Genomic DNA, 17866 nt, shown 5'->3' on the forward strand with positions numbered 1-17866 from the left:
AGGTAGAATAGTTTTCTAATGTTTATATTCTGTTTTATATAGTCTCTTGCATTGAGCAAAATTGGATTGGTAAACATCAGTTTTGAATTTGTAAAGTGATTTTTGAAATTTCTGCATAAAGTCAAGGTAATAGCTTAAATTAGATTTTATACTACACCTCTTAAATCTTGTCTATAACATAAGCAAATGTCCCCATTTTATCCACGTGGGTAGTCTAGAACTAAGACAACTCAGCCATAAATGGTATTAGATCAGAGGCCCAAAGGTTTGGTCTCTGATGCAGCTTTTAAGAATTTAGTTTGAGGAAAGTGAGGTAAAGAACTGAAATATAAAAAGATTTATCCCAGAGTTTGGGAACCACCCAACCAAAGGCAGACCAACAGTGAAATAATGAATACTATGCTTGATCGTAGCAAGCAAAGCATAGACAGGTTGGAGAGGTTAGAAATGGTGAGGGGCAAGCAATGAAGGAATTTGAAAACTAGGATGAAATTTTGATTTTGTGAGATGAGGGATTCTTTTTATATAGTTTTAAACATAGTTTGCACCAACTTTTGTTAACCTAAGAGACTGGCAGTAATTTGACTTCAAGTTAGCGTAGGGTACAGTATGTGAGATCAGGAATACGGAAGAACCATTAAGACAATGAAGCATCAATCAGGGTTTTCATGAACTATGTAAGGTGATGTCGACAAAATGATCTTTTGAGAAGGCTCCAATGTGATAGCTCACCTTGGGGTCCACTATGACAAAGTTGCAAACAGACAAGTTTAATCTTATTGTTGCCAGGGTGAGGGATGAAGTCAGTAACGATTGGATGGAACTTGGAGTTTCTCAGTTTAATAGGGGAAAATCTGATTACTGAATAAAGGAGTGGTGATGTCCTAGTGATTTTATTGCTGGATTGTTAATCCAAAGACCCAGGTAATATCCTGGGAGCCCAGGTTTGAATCCTGCCAGGACAGATGGTGGAACTTGTATTCAATCATCTGAAATTAAGATTCTAATGACCATGAATCCATTGTTAATTTTTTTTAAAAACCCATCTCATTCAGTCATGTCCTTTTTTAGGGAAGGAAACTGCCATCTTTACTCGGTCTGGCTTGCATGTGACTCCATACCCACAGCTTTGTGGTTACCCATAACTGCTCTCTGGGCAATAGTTGTTGACCTAGCCAGTGGTGCAGTCATCCAGAATGAATCTTTTGAAAGTACTGGATTACAGTTAGCAGTTGAAAGGTGATGCTGATAATACCCAGTTCCCTCCTCATAGATAGGAAATGCTGAGGGACAGTAGGAGAAATGGAAGGGATTGGCGGATACCCACCAAAAACCATGTCGGTGCAGGAAGAGAAGCCATTTTAAATGATAGCTTTGCTACAGTTGGCATGCAAGACTAGTCCTGGTCTGTTAGATGACCATGGAGACAGTCGTCATCATCATAGAGATGTACAGCATGGAAACAGACCCTTCGGTCCAACCCGTCCATGCCGACCAGATATCCCAACCCAGTCTAGTCCCACCTGCCAGCACCCGCCCATATCCCTCCAAACCCTTCCTATTATAACTATCCAAATGCCTCAATGTTGCAATTGTACCAGCCTCACTGCTTCCTCTGGCAGCTCATTTCATACATGTACCACCCTCTGAAAACATTGCCCCTTGGCGAGTGGAGTCCTCAACCATCTGAGGCTGCAGACTGTAGAGCAGAGCGTGTAAACTTGTAATAGCTCTTTTGAGGGCTGATTTCAGAGAAATTACTCCGAAGTAGGAGTCAAGTGACCTTTGAAAGGAAAAGGGATAAGATTGTATTATGCGTTGCCTCTTGTACTCTTTGAGCACCCTAAGCACGTCACAGCCAAGTGGGCATGTTGTGAAGTATGGCCAATGTAGATATGTTTGTGAAATCAGAGATAAATGAGCAGAATCTGTTTTTTGGCATTAATTTGAAGAGCAAATGCTATTCAGGATTCTAGAAGGATTTCTGTACTTGGTACATTGTGATCTCTTACATTCGTGATTGGACAGTCTGATATTTTGTTTGAAGTGGAGTCTGAGACCATTACTTATAGAGAGAAAGATCTTTTGGATGTAAGTTTGCTCGCTGAGCTGGAAGACTTTTGTTTTTAGAGGTTTTGTTACCATACTAGGTAACATCAGTGAGCCTCCTGTGAAAGCACTGGTGTTATGTCTCATTTTCTATTTGTCTCAGTTTTTTAGGATGGGTGATATCACTTCCAGTTCTTTCTCAGGGGATGGGGTCCAAATCAATGTGTTTATTGATGGAGTTCTGGTTAGAATGTCAGGCCTCTAAGCATTCTCGTGCATGTCTCTGTTTGCCTCTTCCTAGGATGGAGGTGCTGTCCTAGTGGAAGTGGTGTCCTTCGTCTGTATGTAAGGGTACTAATGATAGTGGATCGTGTTTTGGTCTCTAGTTGGTGTTCATGTATCCTGGTGGCTAGTTTCTTGCCCATCTGTCCAATGTAGTGTGTTTTTATAGCCTTACATGGTATTTTGTAAATGGCACTTGTTTTGCTGGTTGTTTCTATTAGACCCTTTAGGTTCATTAAGTGCTGTTTTTAGTCTGGTAGGTTTGTGGGCAACCATGATGTCAAGGGGTCTTAGTAGTCTGGAAGTCATTTGAGATTTTTTTTGTGTAGGGTGATGTGGCTAAAGTTTCTGGGTACGTTGTGTCTGCTTGTTTGGGTTTGTTGTGGAGAAATCGGCGGACTGTGTTTATTGGGAATCCGTTCTTGAAGGGACAGCAAGGACTGCAGCAAATGCTACATTGGACAAATGGGCAGGATCTGTTAGACTGTCCCATCGAGTGCTACATTTCAAACAAAATATCACACCTCCCTGACCTTAGTACAAAAGGCTAGGTTATGGTCTCAAGTCCAAAAGTCAGTCAGAGATGGACTCTTTGGTCCAACTTGTCCATACTGACCAGATATCCCAACCCAATCTCTTCCCACCCAGACCATATCCCTCCCAAACCCTTCCTAATCACATACCCAACTAGATGTTTAAGAAGGAAATTGAAGGGAAAGTTAGAACAAGGGAAGTCAAGAAAGACAACTGTATCAATGAGGCAGAAAACTCAAAGGGATCATGGTATAAGGTTGTGAAATAAGAATTGATGGGAAGGGTGAGGGCAGTAATAAATTAAAAATACTATACACGAAGTATTAGAAATAAGATGGGATGAGCTTGAGGCAATATTTCTGTTGAATAAAGGGAATTGAGGAGCTGGTCAAAGTTCAATGGTGCAATACCTTAGAAGGGATGAGTGTGGAGGAACAATAGCAGATATTTCTGTGTATAATGCAGAAATTGCAAGATCAGTTCATTCCAAAAAGGAAGAAAGATCCTAGGAGGAGGCATGGGTGGCCGTGGCTGACAAGGGAAGTTAAACATATAAAGTTAAGAGAAAAAGTATAACGTAGCAAAGATAAGTGGGAAAACAGAGGACTGGGAAGCTTTTAAAGAACAACAAAGGATTACTAAGAAGAAAATATGCAGAGAAAGAGGTATGAAGGTAAACTGATCAATAATATAAAGGAGGATAGTAATTGTTTTTTTTAAGGTATGTAAAAGGCAAAAAAAAATGGTTGAGACTAAAATTGTGCCCCTGAAGACAGAGACAGGGGAATATATTATGGGGGACAAAGAAATGGCAGAAAAATTGAATTGGTACTTCGGATCTGTGTTCACTGGGGAAGACGCAAGCAATCTCCGAGGTAAGTGGCTGAAGGACCTGAACTGAAGGGAATTTATATTTGCCAGGAATTGGTGTTGGAGAGACTGTTAGATCTGAAAGTTGATAAGTTCCCGGGGCCTGATGGTCTACATCCCAGGATACTGAAGGAGGTGGCTCGAAATCGTGGATGCGTTGGTGATTATTTTCCAGAGTTCAATAGATTCTGGGTCGGTTCCTGAGGATTGGAGGGTGGCTAATGTTATACCACTTTTTTTGGGAGAGAGAAAGCAGGAAATTATAGATCCGTTAGTCTGACCTCTGTTGGGAAAGATGCTGGAGTCTATTATAAAGGATGAAATTACGACATATCTGGATAGTTGTAACAGGATAGGTCAGGGGCAGCATGGATTTATGAAGGGGAAATCATGCTTGACTAATCTTCTGGAATTTTTTGAGAATGTAATTCTGAAGGAGGACGAGGGAGATCCAGTAGATGTAGTGTACCTGGACTTTTAGCAAGCATAGGAGGTTAGTGAGCAAAATTTAAGGTGCATGGTATTGGGGCAAGTATTAACTTTGGATTGAAAGTTGGTTGGCTGATAGGAAACAGTAGTGATAAACAGCTCCATTTCAGAATGGCAAGCAGTGACCAGTGGTGTACCACAGGGATCAGTACTGGGACCGCAGCTTTTTACAATATATGTTAATGATATAGAAGGTATTAGCAAACTTGCTGATACTAAGCTGGGTGGCAGGGTGAAACGTGATGTTGGATTACAGGGTGACCTGGACAAGGTAGGTGAGTGGTCACATTAAACTGCATCTGCCATGCATGGTTATCCACTTTGGTGGCAAGAACAGGAAGGCAGATTACTGCCTAAATGGAATCAATTTAGATAAAGGGGCAGTACAAAGATCTGGGTGTTCTTGTTAACCAGTCAATGAAGGTAAGCATGCAGGTGCAGCAGGCAGTGAAGAAGGCTAATAGCATGCTGCCCTTCATAACAAGAGGAATTGAGTATAGGAGCAAAGAGGGTCTTCTACAGCTGTACAGTACTCCAGGTGTGGTCTCACCAGGGCCCTGTGTGCAGTTCTGGTCTCCAAATTTGAGGAAAGACATTCTGGCTATTGAGGCAGTGCCTTGCGCTGAAAGATTGGAGCGACTGGGCTTGCATACCCTTGAGTTTAGAAGACGGAGAGGGGATCTGATTGAGACACAAAATTATTAAAGGATTGGACACTCCGGAGGCAGAGTGATTCCACTGATGGGTGAGTGCCGAACTGGAGGACACCGCTTAAAAATATAGGGTAGACCATTTAGGACAAAGATGAGGAGAAACTTCTTCACCCAGAGAGTGGTGGCTGTGTGGAATGCTCTGCCCCAGAGGGCAGTGGAGGCCCTGTCTCTGGATTCATTTAAGAAAATTGGATAGAGCGCTCAAGGGTAATGGAATCAAGGGTTATGGAGATAAGGCAGGAGCAGGATACTGATTAAGGATGATCAACCACGATCATATTGAATGCTGGTGCAGGCTCGAAGGGCAGAATGGCCTAATCCTGCGCCTATTTATTGTCTCTTTTATATCTTTCCCTCTAGTTCTGGATTCCCCAACCCCAGGGAAAAGGCTTTGCCTGTTTACCTTATCCATGCCCCTCATGATTTTGTAAACCTCTGAGGTGACTCTTCAACCTCTGCTCCAGGGAGAACAGCCCCAGCCTATTCAGCGTCTCTCTGTAGCTCAAATCCTCCAATCCTGGCAACATCCTTGTCAATCTTTTCTGAATCCTTTCAGGTTTCACAACATCCTTTTGGTAGGAAGGAGACCAGAATTGCACGCAATATTCCAAAAGTGGCCTAATCGACATCCTGTGCAGCTGCAACATGACCTCCAACTCCTGTATTCGTACTCGGACCAATAAAGGAATGCATATCACTATCCTTTCTACCTGTAACTCTACTTTCAGGGTGCTATGAACCTGCACTTCAAGGTCTTTGTTCAGCAATGCTCCCTTGGACCTTACAATTAAGTGTAGAAGTCCTGCTAAAATTTGCTTTCCCAAAATGCAGCACCTTGCATTTATCTAAATTAAACTCCATCTGCCACTCCTCAGCCCATTGGCACATCTAATCAAGGTCCCATTGTAATCAGAGGTAACCTCCCTTCACCTCCAATTTTGGTGTTATCTGCAAACTTCCTAACTAGACCTCTTAAGCTCACATCCAAATCATTTACATAAATGACAGTATTACAGCTGTACTCCAGGTGGATATTCCTGGGAATACATCCAAGGAATTTATTTGGGCCGAACTGAGAAATAAAGGGGTGATCACCTTGTTGGAATTTTATTATAGACCCCAGTAGTCAGAGGGAATTTGAGAAACAAATTTATAAGGAGATTTCAGTTCTTGAAGAATAATAGGGTGGTTATGGTAGGGGATTTTTAACTTTCCAAAAAAAGACTGGGACTGCCATAGAGTTTAGATGGAAAGGAATTTAAGTGCGTACAAGAAAATTTTCTGATTGTGTGTGGACATACCTATTAGAGAAGGTACAAAAAGTTTCCTGATGAAGGGCTTTTGCCCAAAACATCGATTTTTTTTTCCTGCTCCTTGGATGTCTGACCTGCTGTGCTTTTCCAGCACCGCTCTCTTCCAGATGAAGGTGCAAAACTTGACCTACTCTTGGGCAGTAAGAGTGGAGCTTGGATCCATAATTTAATGATTCGCCTGAGGTATGGCTGTATCGAGGTAAATGTTAGTCACTAGCTCAACAAGACATGCATGAACTGGCTTATTTCCTTTTGATTGCCAACTTTGTGCTTTTTCCTGTAAAGTTGCCAGGATTCTAGTTGTTTTTCTGCCTCCTTTTTGGTCAAGATTGAGTTAAACACAGTTCACAATTCTTGCTGCTTTATTTCTGTGCACGCCCTAAACATGAGTTGGGATGCTTTCATATGGACTATTGTCAGCTAGACTATTTCTTCAGATCCTAGGTGTCACTAACTTTAAAGCAGCATGTGCTCTTAAAGCATGCTGAGCCTCAGGTCATTGGATTTAACTCTGTAAAATCTTGTGTTATGATGCAGTAAGAGGGTTGTGCAAATGACAGCACGCGGAAGAACTAAACTGAGAATGAAAACGGAGAACTCAGTCCGATTGGTGCAGTGAACACAAGTGACCAGTTTATGCAAAGAAGAGGAAAGGGATGTCTTTTGCAGAAAGAACTTGGAAAGGCAGTATTATAGAAGGTAAAATTCTAAAGGGTCTGGACCTTTTGAAAATGGCAGGAGAGGTAAAGAGAAGTAAGCCATATAGTATCCTCTTATTAATTTTAACTGCAGGAGTACAGGAGTTGGGATGTCATGTTGGAGGATTTGAGCTTCAGAGGTGATGCAAAACTTGTAAAAGGTGCTAGTTGGAGTACAGCGCACAGTTTTGAGTTGCTGATTGGAAGGCTGTGGAAAGCATTGGAGTACAGAAACAATTTACAAGATGGCTCCAGGCATGAGAAGGACAATTTGAGGACCGATTGACCAAGTTGGACTATTTTCCCCAAAATAGTTGTCTGTAAGAGGATTTCAAAATCTGAGTGGGCTGAGTAGGGTAGATGGGAAGAAACTATTCCCACTTAGGAAAGAAACAAGAGCAAGATTGTATGGATTTAAAGTGACCTGCAATGGTGAAGTGAGGAAAAACCTTCAGCTAGCTAGGACTTGGAATGCACTAGGAGAAAGTGAGGTCTGCAGATGCTGGAGATCAGAGCTGAAAATGTTGCTGGAAAAGCGCAGCAGGTCAGGCAGCATCCAAGGAGCAGGAGAATCGACATTTCGGGCATGATTCCTGAAGAAGGGCTCATGCCTGAAACAACCTCTATTCTCCTGCTCCTTGGATGCTGCCTGACCTGCTGTGCTTTTCCAGCAACACATTTTCAGCTTGGAATGCACTGCCTAGAAGTGAGGTGGTGACAAGTTCAATGAAGGAATTCAAGAGCATTGGGTGATTTTGGATAAAATTTGTATGCAAGCATTTGGGGATGTACCAGGAGATTTGGTCTGATGCTCAATGAGCCAAGAATGTACGAGGATTGGTTGTTTTTTCTAAATGAGTTTAGCGTCATACCAAAAATTTTACCCTGCTCAGCACCAGAAGTTGATCTTTAATTTATTTATGACCAGAGATGGAAAGACTTTAACTTTTCTTTTGTTGCCTGAAATGCAAATGTTTCCAATTTTGTTTTCAGCTGCCTTTCTAACACAGACAGTCTGTTTGGATGATACAACAGTTAAATTTGAGATCTGGGACACTGCTGGGCAAGAGAGATATCATAGCTTGGCGCCAATGTACTACAGAGGAGCACAAGCTGCCATTGTGGTCTACGACATAACCAACACAGTAAGTAAACACCTATTGCTGCCTATTTAGTTTCCTATGCCACTACCACTGAACTGCCTGTTTCTTTCTGACTCCCATTATGTATACTGAATCTTAAGCATTTGGCATCAGATATCTGAAGTCAAATGCCTATTTTAGGGCTGTCTGTTGATTTTAGTATAGTTGAAGGTTTCTGTTTGCTCCTTATCTATCATATAATGAGAATGATCAACCAAAGGACTGCCGGACCACCTGGTCTGTACCTGTACACACTCAACCAATTGGTGTTATGTCTGTCTCTGCAATGCTTCACATCTAACTTGATAGACAAATTGCACATGGGTGATGGATGAGTACTGAGTTATAAATTCAACTATTGTGGAATCTTAACAAGATCATTTTTATTTCCTAAAATTTTCTGGTTCTGTTCTATACACTAAACATTGAACAAATGTTCAGTTTGATGTACACCCACGCAATCAACTTGAAGGATTGTCTGTCTCTAATTCAATTAACCAGTTTCTCAACTCACTAAAAGTCCCTAAGTACAAATGGGATTGCCATCAACTGTATTAATACTTCCTGCAAGTCTGGTTTTAAAATTACATTACATACTTGTCTTGCTAGTCAAAATAAGCAGGTCCGGGACTCTGTTCACAAACTAGATCTATAGTCCGTCAATAATGGTTTCCTTCATTCTGAATCTATTCTAAGCTTTTTTAAAAATTCGTTTCACTGTTACAAATTGACACGCTGAATCTAGAATAAGTTTTTGGTACTTGAGTATTAGCATTTCTGCTTGGTTCCTACTGTCTAAGCACTTTCTAGTTGTGACCAAAGCACTTGGCAATGTGTGAGTTGATGTTTTTAAGGTGTCTCATCACACTTTATTGATCTGATTTGTGATGACATCCTACCCCCACTTGCTTTACTGAACAAATGAGTGTCCAGGACCGTTTTACTTTGTACAATTTCCTCTTAATGTCAGCACCTAAGCTTGAAATGATTCCAGATCCATTTGATTTATTCATTTATTTTCTTGAGACTATCTTTAGCAAGTAAAATGCTTTAAAAAATTCATTTTTGTCCAATTAGTCAACTATTCAACCAACTTTGTCCACCAAAACTTCATGTAATGAGTGAGTAAGGAGACGATAGCTTACCTCTCCCTAAAGGAAGGGGTTGGTAGCTGGTGTGGTTTGTGGGTTTTTAAGATGCTGTACTAAAGACCTGTCTGACTGCCAGTACTACACCACTTGCTCAAGTCAGGTGAGTAGTGTGCTGGACATTTGGTTGGAATTTGTTTAACTGCAATTCTCCATAGTAAATCTAATGTTTTAAATTTAAAGGACACCTTTGCACGAGCCAAGAACTGGGTAAAAGAACTGCAGAGACAAGCTAGCCCAAACATAGTGATTGCATTAGCTGGTAACAAGGCTGACCTTGCAAACAAGAGAGCTGTGGAATTTCAAGTAAGTAATTGTACAAGATTGCTAACCATTTGTGCTCTTCAGTTCCTTTTTTTCCCCAATAGTATAAAATGTTCTTGCAGCCCTCTTTTTCACTGGACAAGTGGGTCATTTGAGTGCTATTGTTTAAAATTCTGGCTTTTTTTTTTTGCAGGAAGCGCAAGCATATGCAGAAGACAACAGCTTGCTGTTCATGGAGACATCAGCAAAGACTGCAATGAATGTGAATGAAATATTTATGGCCATAGGTATGTGCATGCTTTGATTCTAGCACAGGCAGATGTTCTGTCTTAAATACGTTCTGATCCCTTTTATTTCTGTATTAGTTGTATGTATGCTGCCTTCTCTGAAACAGCTCGCTTCAAATTGTTGTTTTAGCTTTTTTTGTATGAATCAGGTGGTGTACAAAGTTGCATATTATATTCAAGATAGCAAGTGTGACTGTTATATACACTGGTTTTACTTATTTGTCCTCTATACATTTCGAACTTGCATTTAAAAGTAGATCTCTGGATGGTGTTAGGAGGTAATGGTTCTGAAGGGGCCGCTGACATTAACTCTGCACACTCTACTTCATCGTTTTGCAATCCGAGTGGTCTTTTCTCGCTTTCAGAGCTAACATCACCTCTACCAGCTGCCTCAGACCCTTGTAATTAAACCAGACTGAGTTCAGTTGTGCTTATTGCCATCTTTTCGGGTTTTTTTTTAAGAAAACACTATGTAAAATGCAGAGAAACCATGTAAAGCAATGCTAAGACTATTACAGTGAAACAGACTTTAAAAAGCAGTGAGCTAGTAGAGAACAGCTAGATACAACTTAGTGTTTCAAATTATTTGAGGGACACTGTAGAACATTTTCATTGTCAATTTAAAACTACAGTGAATGCAAGCTTAAGATTAAAAGCTACTAAATTATTTTAAATAGTTGTAAGAATCATCTTTTTGAGGAGAAATTAAAAAACCTGCTTTCAAGTCTTCTGTCAGAGGGACCAGACAGAACTCAAGAATGGATTTAATGGAGGTGACTCGAGATTTGATTGGGACAGTGCAAGAGGTAGCACACAGATACAGCAAAGATTACACATGCAGTAATGTAGCACAGGAAAAGCTGATGATCCAGGGCTCATAGCGCCTGTTTTTTTTAATGGGTATCCAATTGAATTTTAGCTTTCAGTGCCAAGGTCCCTTCTCCAATCAAAGCAGTTTTAGTGCTAGTGAAGCAAAGCTGCAGCTTACTCAGACTAAAGGCATGCACAATAACACTCAACATAAGAATGCTACAAGTTACATTCTTGCTCAAGGGAATCTAAGATGGTTGGAAATTCATATGTCACTAACACCAACATTTGTACCTTATTTGGGCCTCTACCTCAGGGCAAGAGATTCCACATCTTTCAAGACAACCACTGATATAAAGTAGACAATTGCCAGCATGCTGGCCCATCAGTGAGTGTGGTTGACCAACCAGTGGATTTCATTAAGCCTCTTAGACCAAGACACATCCAAAGAGAATCTATTGTGATTATGTAGAAAGGCCTAAATTGTTAAAGGTCTGACAAACGAGGCCTGCAAGTCAGAAGTTGCTGAACTAAATTTTGATAAGAACAAGTGACAGGACCTGACGACTAATTGCCAGTCTTGTTGAGTACTGGCCAGGAAGAATGTCCAAGTTGGCTAAGAAGGTGCACCTTGAGCACCAACAGTATTTAGGATCTTGTGCAATTGACTATATAGCAGGAGGGTGGTTACTTCAGCTTCCTGTTAGAAAGCTGTATAGGAAAGGATGCACAGAGGACATTTGACATTGGGTGTACAGGCAGGACCAAGTCAACTGTATGATAACCAGAAATTTCCAACTGTAACTCATTGTGAAATCTGCAGTTGTACATTGTGACGTATGGAAAGCAACCCAAGGCATATCTGTCCAGTGACCTTGCCATTTAGTAAGCCCCAGGTCCTGGCAGATGTTTGGTCATGACTTGAGATCCTACGTGGCAGTTGGTGGAATTTAATTGAATTTGGCTTGAAATGTAAAGCTAATCTCCTAATAGTGACCATGAAATTATCAGCAATTGTAATGCAAACCCATCTGGCTCACATGTCCTTGAATAAAGACAATTTGCCATTCTAGTCTGGCCTTTGTGGCTCCAGTAGCATAGTTGACTCTTAACTGCCCTCTGAACTGGTAACTACAATTATGTATGTAGATATGATGGATTTAGGTACTAGTAGTGAAGTTTGGAGGATGTTCTCTATACTAATAGGTCTTATGGGGTTAATGTTCATTTTGGATTGGCTTCACCCATTCTATCCCTGTCTGACTGTTTGGAGCTCAGAATTTCTGTTATAGCCTTCAGAGGGGGCAGATGTCTCTGTACCATTTCCCTAAAGTCGTAGACAATAATACGATTAAGCAAAATTACTATCATGCAATAGACCTTGTCATCTAAAACATGTCTCTTCTGTTGATAGAGGATACATCACCATTCCTAAATAGGCAAAAGATAAGAGGAATGGTGGTAGCAAACCATCTTAGTCACATTGGTAAAGGTGGTAAATGCCACAAGGTACTTGGAGTGGGGTCATCTGGAGAACATTCCACTGGTGAATATCCTGCAGAAGTTTCTTCCTGTTAACAGAGCTGTTACTATCCTTTTGTAGAACTACTGAATCACCTCTTTAAGTGTAGATATTAAATCTTTAATGGCCAAATCATACATTTATGTTAAACCATTAAAATGTGTTCCAGAGAGGCCCCTGACTACAATCAGGTGAACTGTGAAACCAAGTGATTTTATATCTTAGTGTGCTGTAGGTGTGCTGACATTTTTGCTTGTGATTAAAGATGCACAAAGCTTATGTTCTCTCCCAATCTGGAAGTGATGGGTTTTTAATTCTGTTTTTAGAATCTATAGTTTTATCTAATAAACGTTTTAGCCAATGAAATGCCAAATTTGAAAAATACAAATTGCTTGTCATTTGAGAATGAATTGTAGGCATTCTTTCCAGTTTTGTTGGCCATGGTTTAGTTGGTAGTACTTTTTCCATTGAGGCAGAAATGGATTCTGTTCTTGAGATTTGAGCACAGAGCAAAATCTGCTCCACTACAGTACGAAGTCACCGCTGTGCTGACTGAACCGCTATCGTTCAGGTGAGGCTGTAAACCGAGAAGCCCATGTACCTTTTTTTGTTTTGAGGTAAACATCCGTATTTCCTTGAGTTATTTTTAAGCTGTTATTCCCAGTGGTGGATACTTACCTTTGAACCTCCCTCCAATCCGATTACCTGCTTTGCATCATAGTGTTGTTTGTGGGAGCCACTCTGTAAATGCTTTTTTTTTTGACCTCTTGCAAGGAGGGTGGATTTTACAAACAGGGAAATCTTGTTACAACTGTACAGGAGTGTTGATAAGATCATCCCTTGAGTTACTCTAATACAGTTTGAGGTTCCAGTATTTACAAAAGGATATACTGGCTGTGGAAGCATACCAAAAGAAATTGATTGGGCTTATTCCTGCAATTGGCCAAATGACCTTTATTAGAATTTAGTGATTTTGTTGAAACAAAGTCCTGAGGGTGCTTGACAGGGTTGATGTTGGTGAAAATATTTCTACTTGGGGATCACTGACTAGGAGACATTCTTGGAACTCAGTTTAAAATGGATTTCTCCTCCCAGCGCATAATCAGTCAGTGGAATTTTCTACCTGAAGCTCTGGAGGCTCCATCACCAAAGTCTGAGATCTTTGAAATATTGTGGAGTTGAGGGCTCATGACTGTCAAGGATGGGGCATGCTTGAGGGGCTGGATGATTCCCTTTTGATCCTCTTGTATCCTTCCAACATTTTATAGCAGTAACTGCACTTCAAAAGTACTCCCTTGGCTGTGTAAGTACTTTGGGGTCTTTTAGTGGTCATGAAATAATGGGTTTTATAGATGCGCTTTGTTTCATTTGTTTCTGAAAGTGTTTTGAATTGTTTCTAAGCAAATAGATTTTAGATTTGTTGTTAAATGAAAAAAAATTTTTATTCATCGCTAGCACCATCTCAGCACTGACTGTAATGCAAGATTTTACTGCAACCTGGGCTGGGTGGAACTGTGCCTCATCCTGGCCTTCATGCTGTTCTGTATTTAATTATCCGTAAGCATACAGTTGTCAGTCTATCTTAGTGTCATTTTCCACCAAAGCTACTGGAATTCAACTTAGTCATTTGCTCTTGACTCCATTCTCCCACTGCTATCGCCTTGCCAATATCTGTCATTGGTGTCCTCTATCTTTGATTAATGCTGACACTTGCTGCTTCTCCAACCCACTTGCTGTTGTCCTTTTTTTCACCTCTTCCTCTGCCAAGAATGTGGTTTGGTTGCAGAGTAGTAACCTGGTATAGGCAGAGTGTGATGAATTGAAATAACTGTTGTACTGATGTCCTTAAAAACCAATTAGGTATTGGGTTAATTTGAAATTTAAGGGTTATTGTTTTCCTTTTTTGGCTTTTTTGTCCAGAATTATAGTGGATAGAATTCCCACCTATTCAAGCGTGCAGAATGAATGCTCCCTAACAGTAGGATTTTCTGAACATGGCCTTCAGAACCCAAATCTTTAATCCAAGCAATGTTCATTCCACTTGGCCTCTGTTACTCGGTTTTAAAGTCGCACATAATTTCTGACTCATTCTCAGCTGGAGCGATCAGACAATGAACAGTCAATCAAAATAATTCATCTCCAAGATTTTTTGTGAATAGGCCAGCTGAGGCACATGCTCAAACTGCATCCTTTGCTAGGACATAATACACTCCACAAGCATGTAATATTGGCAAGTCTTCATAATGCCAAGAAAACTATTTGGAATGTTTTTCAGAATGTAAAACTGTTGTTTTGATCTATTCCATGAGAGAATAGTTTCCTTTTAAGGGATCGGAGTAAATCTTTGCTGCATCTACACCATGACATATTTAACATTTAGTTGAATCTTCATTTTTCCACCTTGCTCCTGTCTCCTCAGCCAGGCTTCTGATGTTTCCTGCTGTTTATAATCAATACTGTCCACAGTTGACTACAGGGCTTCATTATTTAAAAAGTGGGCCAGGGATTATTGCAACTAATGTCGTGGGGAGACATTAAGAATATTGGAAGTTCTAAGTACCTCCTATACTGGTCTAACTTTATAGAGTGCCAGTGAGGCTTTCATACATTCGAGGACAATAACAAAAATGTGAGAGCCATGAGTCTACCTTATGTTCTGAAAGTCTGAGACCGCTCTGTTGGCCATCGATTCCTCCCTGAGCTGGCATTCCAGCTTCTCAGTAACTGGCAATAACTGAAGTTCATCTAAAACTTGTATTTAAATTGTTGTGCACAATCTATTTTTGTGACTATATAGAGTTCTGCAATAATGACTTTGTCTTTAAAATGCTTTACAGCTAAAAAGCTGCCGAAGAATGAACCTCAGAATGCAGGTGGAACCTCAGGCCGAACCAGGGGTGTGGACCTCCAGGAGACCAGTCCGCAGAGTCGGAGCCAGTGCTGCAGTAATTAAACTGGCAACTGGCAGGTCTCTTCACAGAATCCCGACCGGAATCCCCTTTACCACTCGCACTTACCGCAAGAGCGGCTGCAGGTCGCATTGATTCTTCGCACCACTCCAATCAGATGGGAGGAAATTCGCAACACTTTCCATATAAAATAAATTTTAAGTCTTAAATCACTTTTTAATATGAACCTTTTGCTCTTCCCTTCTAATTCCGGTGGCGGACGCATGTACCAGTTATTTTGACCCAACTTTTTCTGGGCGATTCCTTCATTTTCAGACTCTGCAATCTTGTATAATATTCTGGAGAGAAAAGATTTAAAAAAATAGATTAGGTGTCTTTTTGTGAAAAATCTTCCTAAAGAACTACTCATAGTACACAAACCATCCAATAAATGTAACAAATATTAATTTAACATGGGAATCAGCGGTTAAATGCTCGTGGTTCTGACCAAATCTCAATTATGAATTTTGAAAAGGATTTCTGTATTTGTAATGTAAGTTTTCTTTACCATGTACTCAATCAGTAGACCATTATGTCCATACAGCACCTTCCAATATGCCTATTTTGCTCTTCCTCTTTGTGTTCAGAAAGCATGGAGTTTTCCTTTGGTTTCTAGTGTAATGCACTATTCTGTTCAGATGTTTTCAATAACTTGTAAATTTTGATGTCCTTGAAAGTGATGTGATGTCACTAATGTCGGTAATTACAATCTTACACTGCTCTGATTTGTGGAGCTTGTTCAGTCTGCTATGACTGTTGGCAGTGAAAGACCGAGCTTGCGTGTGTGAGGAGCAAGAGTCTGTATTACAAAAAAATCTGTAATTTGACAAATAAAAATAGCGGGAGGTATCAATTAATTCCAGTTTGTATTTGTTCTGTAAGGGTAAGAGTGTATACAGCGTTTTAATTACCGACCCCCTTAGTGTTGCATTACACAAGTGGCAATTAACCAACAGTATCTTTTATGTATTGAAGTATTAATTTGACAACTTTACAAATGCGTATGGTGGAACTAATTCTTATAACAATTTGATATAAAGTATGCTTCAAGTACAGTATTGCACACTGGAAATGTTAATAGCATCTTCAGATGTTGCTGCCAGCTAGCTTGAGATAAAATGCCTGATGTGACAAGTTTTAGAATGTAAAAGGGTGAGAATGATTTTTTTTTTAAAAACTGGTAGTGATAATGAAATTTCATTGTTTTCCAGGTGTGATTTCATTTTCACTAACTTCAATAAGTGGTCTAGTTCTAAGTACAATGCAGGATTCATTCAGTGACTGGTACCTTGCAATAATATTTGCAACATAATTTCAATCTGTAGTTTTCATCACTGTATCCTACTGGTATCAAATGTGGACCTGTACACACTACTGTGCAACAGCCTTTTAACATTCTGGAACTAAGGCACGTTTTGATAGCTGAGCACTCGTGGTTTAGCAGCCCACAAATTAGTGCTGATTTAATTCTAATAAACTTATCAACTTCAAAAAATGGCTGTATCTATTTTCCTTTCGGTAATGTGAACTTGCAACAAACAAAACCATTACAATTCAGTGAGGTGCTGTGGTTTCCTGAATGTAACCAATGTTGCGGTGATGAAATATATGAAGAATGCTACCCAGAGAGCTCTGAACTGCTCACATATCATGTTTGTTTTTTTTTTGGTCACTTTTCAGACCAAGACTTTGGAGAGGTTTAAGAAATCTGCAATATGTGTTTTGGTCAGATCCGTTTTTAAACCCAGCATTGGTGACATGAACTCAATTCCAGGATTCGTGGGCAACACTAAGCTCAGCTATAATGATTCAATACTATAAATCTAGTGTACCTCCCTCTTCCTTGCACAGACCCCTCTGTCCTGTAAATTGTCTGTGGTTGTCATAAATGAATGAGACCCTTGGAAAATAAAATGGTATATTACTAAATTTATTATTTGACCAGTAAACAAAGTTAATGGCTAGTATCTACTGGCATTCCTAGCATGTTGGACGACGTTTCTGTGCTGTATAACTCTAACTGCATTTTTACTCTTTCCCAAACACACTCTGACCACAAGAGGAATTGAACTTTAGCAATGGAGCATTTTAGAACACAAACCCACTGAAAAGAAAGTAGACAATGACCGTGGTTCTTTAATTAATGTTCTGACATGTCACCAAATACCAATTCTTCACGTAGAGCCCCTCATAGCTCTCCAACTCTTAACATAACAGGTTAATCATAGTTTGCTTTACAGAATTAGGCTTGAGTTGAGCAATAAGAGCTAATTCAAACTTCTTGGTTCTTTAGTTCAGGAAGTTTGACTGCAAAAGATTTTACAGATGGAAAAGACAATACAACCCTTTTTCTCAACCAGAAGGCATCTTATTTTTCCCATTGCATTGTCCGAACATTAACTTTTTTCCTGGGCTTCAACTTTGTCTGACCTGGAAGTACACTCTATTTATAGGTCACTTTGTGAACAAGCTCTCGTATCACTTCTAAATCTCTTCCTTTAACTGATCCCTGGTTCAATATTTTCAATTCAATTTGGAATAATTTTCTGGATTTACTTAAGCATCCAGGTTAGCAGATCATTTGAAATGAAATTTTGCAGCTCCAGAAGTCCCAAGATGCTTTATAATCAATGAGCTGTTGTTTTACAAAAAGCTAATTTTGTACACCACAGACTTTAAACAACAACATTTTGATTTGAAGTAGTCAGCATACCAATGATAACTTGACTGCTAGATGTCTCAAAACACTTCAAAGTATTTCTGTTGTTATCCCTATTTTATAAAGTTTGCCTATTTT

General features: G+C 39.9%; 1 protein-coding gene across 1 annotated transcript in view; it reads left to right on the top strand.

The window, feature by feature from the left end:
- Window positions 1-16564, top strand: part of LOC132830807 (ras-related protein Rab-5C) — a 40947-nt gene extending 24383 nt beyond the window's left edge. The window contains exons 3-6 of the mRNA XM_060848668.1: window positions 7942-8093; window positions 9422-9544; window positions 9696-9789; window positions 14959-16564. Coding sequence (XP_060704651.1) covers window positions 7942-8093; window positions 9422-9544; window positions 9696-9789; window positions 14959-15074 — 485 coding nt within the window. The 3' untranslated portion in view covers window positions 15075-16564. The remainder of the gene's footprint in view (window positions 1-7941; window positions 8094-9421; window positions 9545-9695; window positions 9790-14958) is intronic.
- The last annotated feature ends 1302 nt before the right edge of the window (window positions 16565-17866 follow it).

This window comes from Hemiscyllium ocellatum, chromosome 32, assembly GCF_020745735.1.
Source record: "Hemiscyllium ocellatum isolate sHemOce1 chromosome 32, sHemOce1.pat.X.cur, whole genome shotgun sequence".
Lineage (NCBI taxonomy): Eukaryota > Metazoa > Chordata > Chondrichthyes > Orectolobiformes > Hemiscylliidae > Hemiscyllium > Hemiscyllium ocellatum.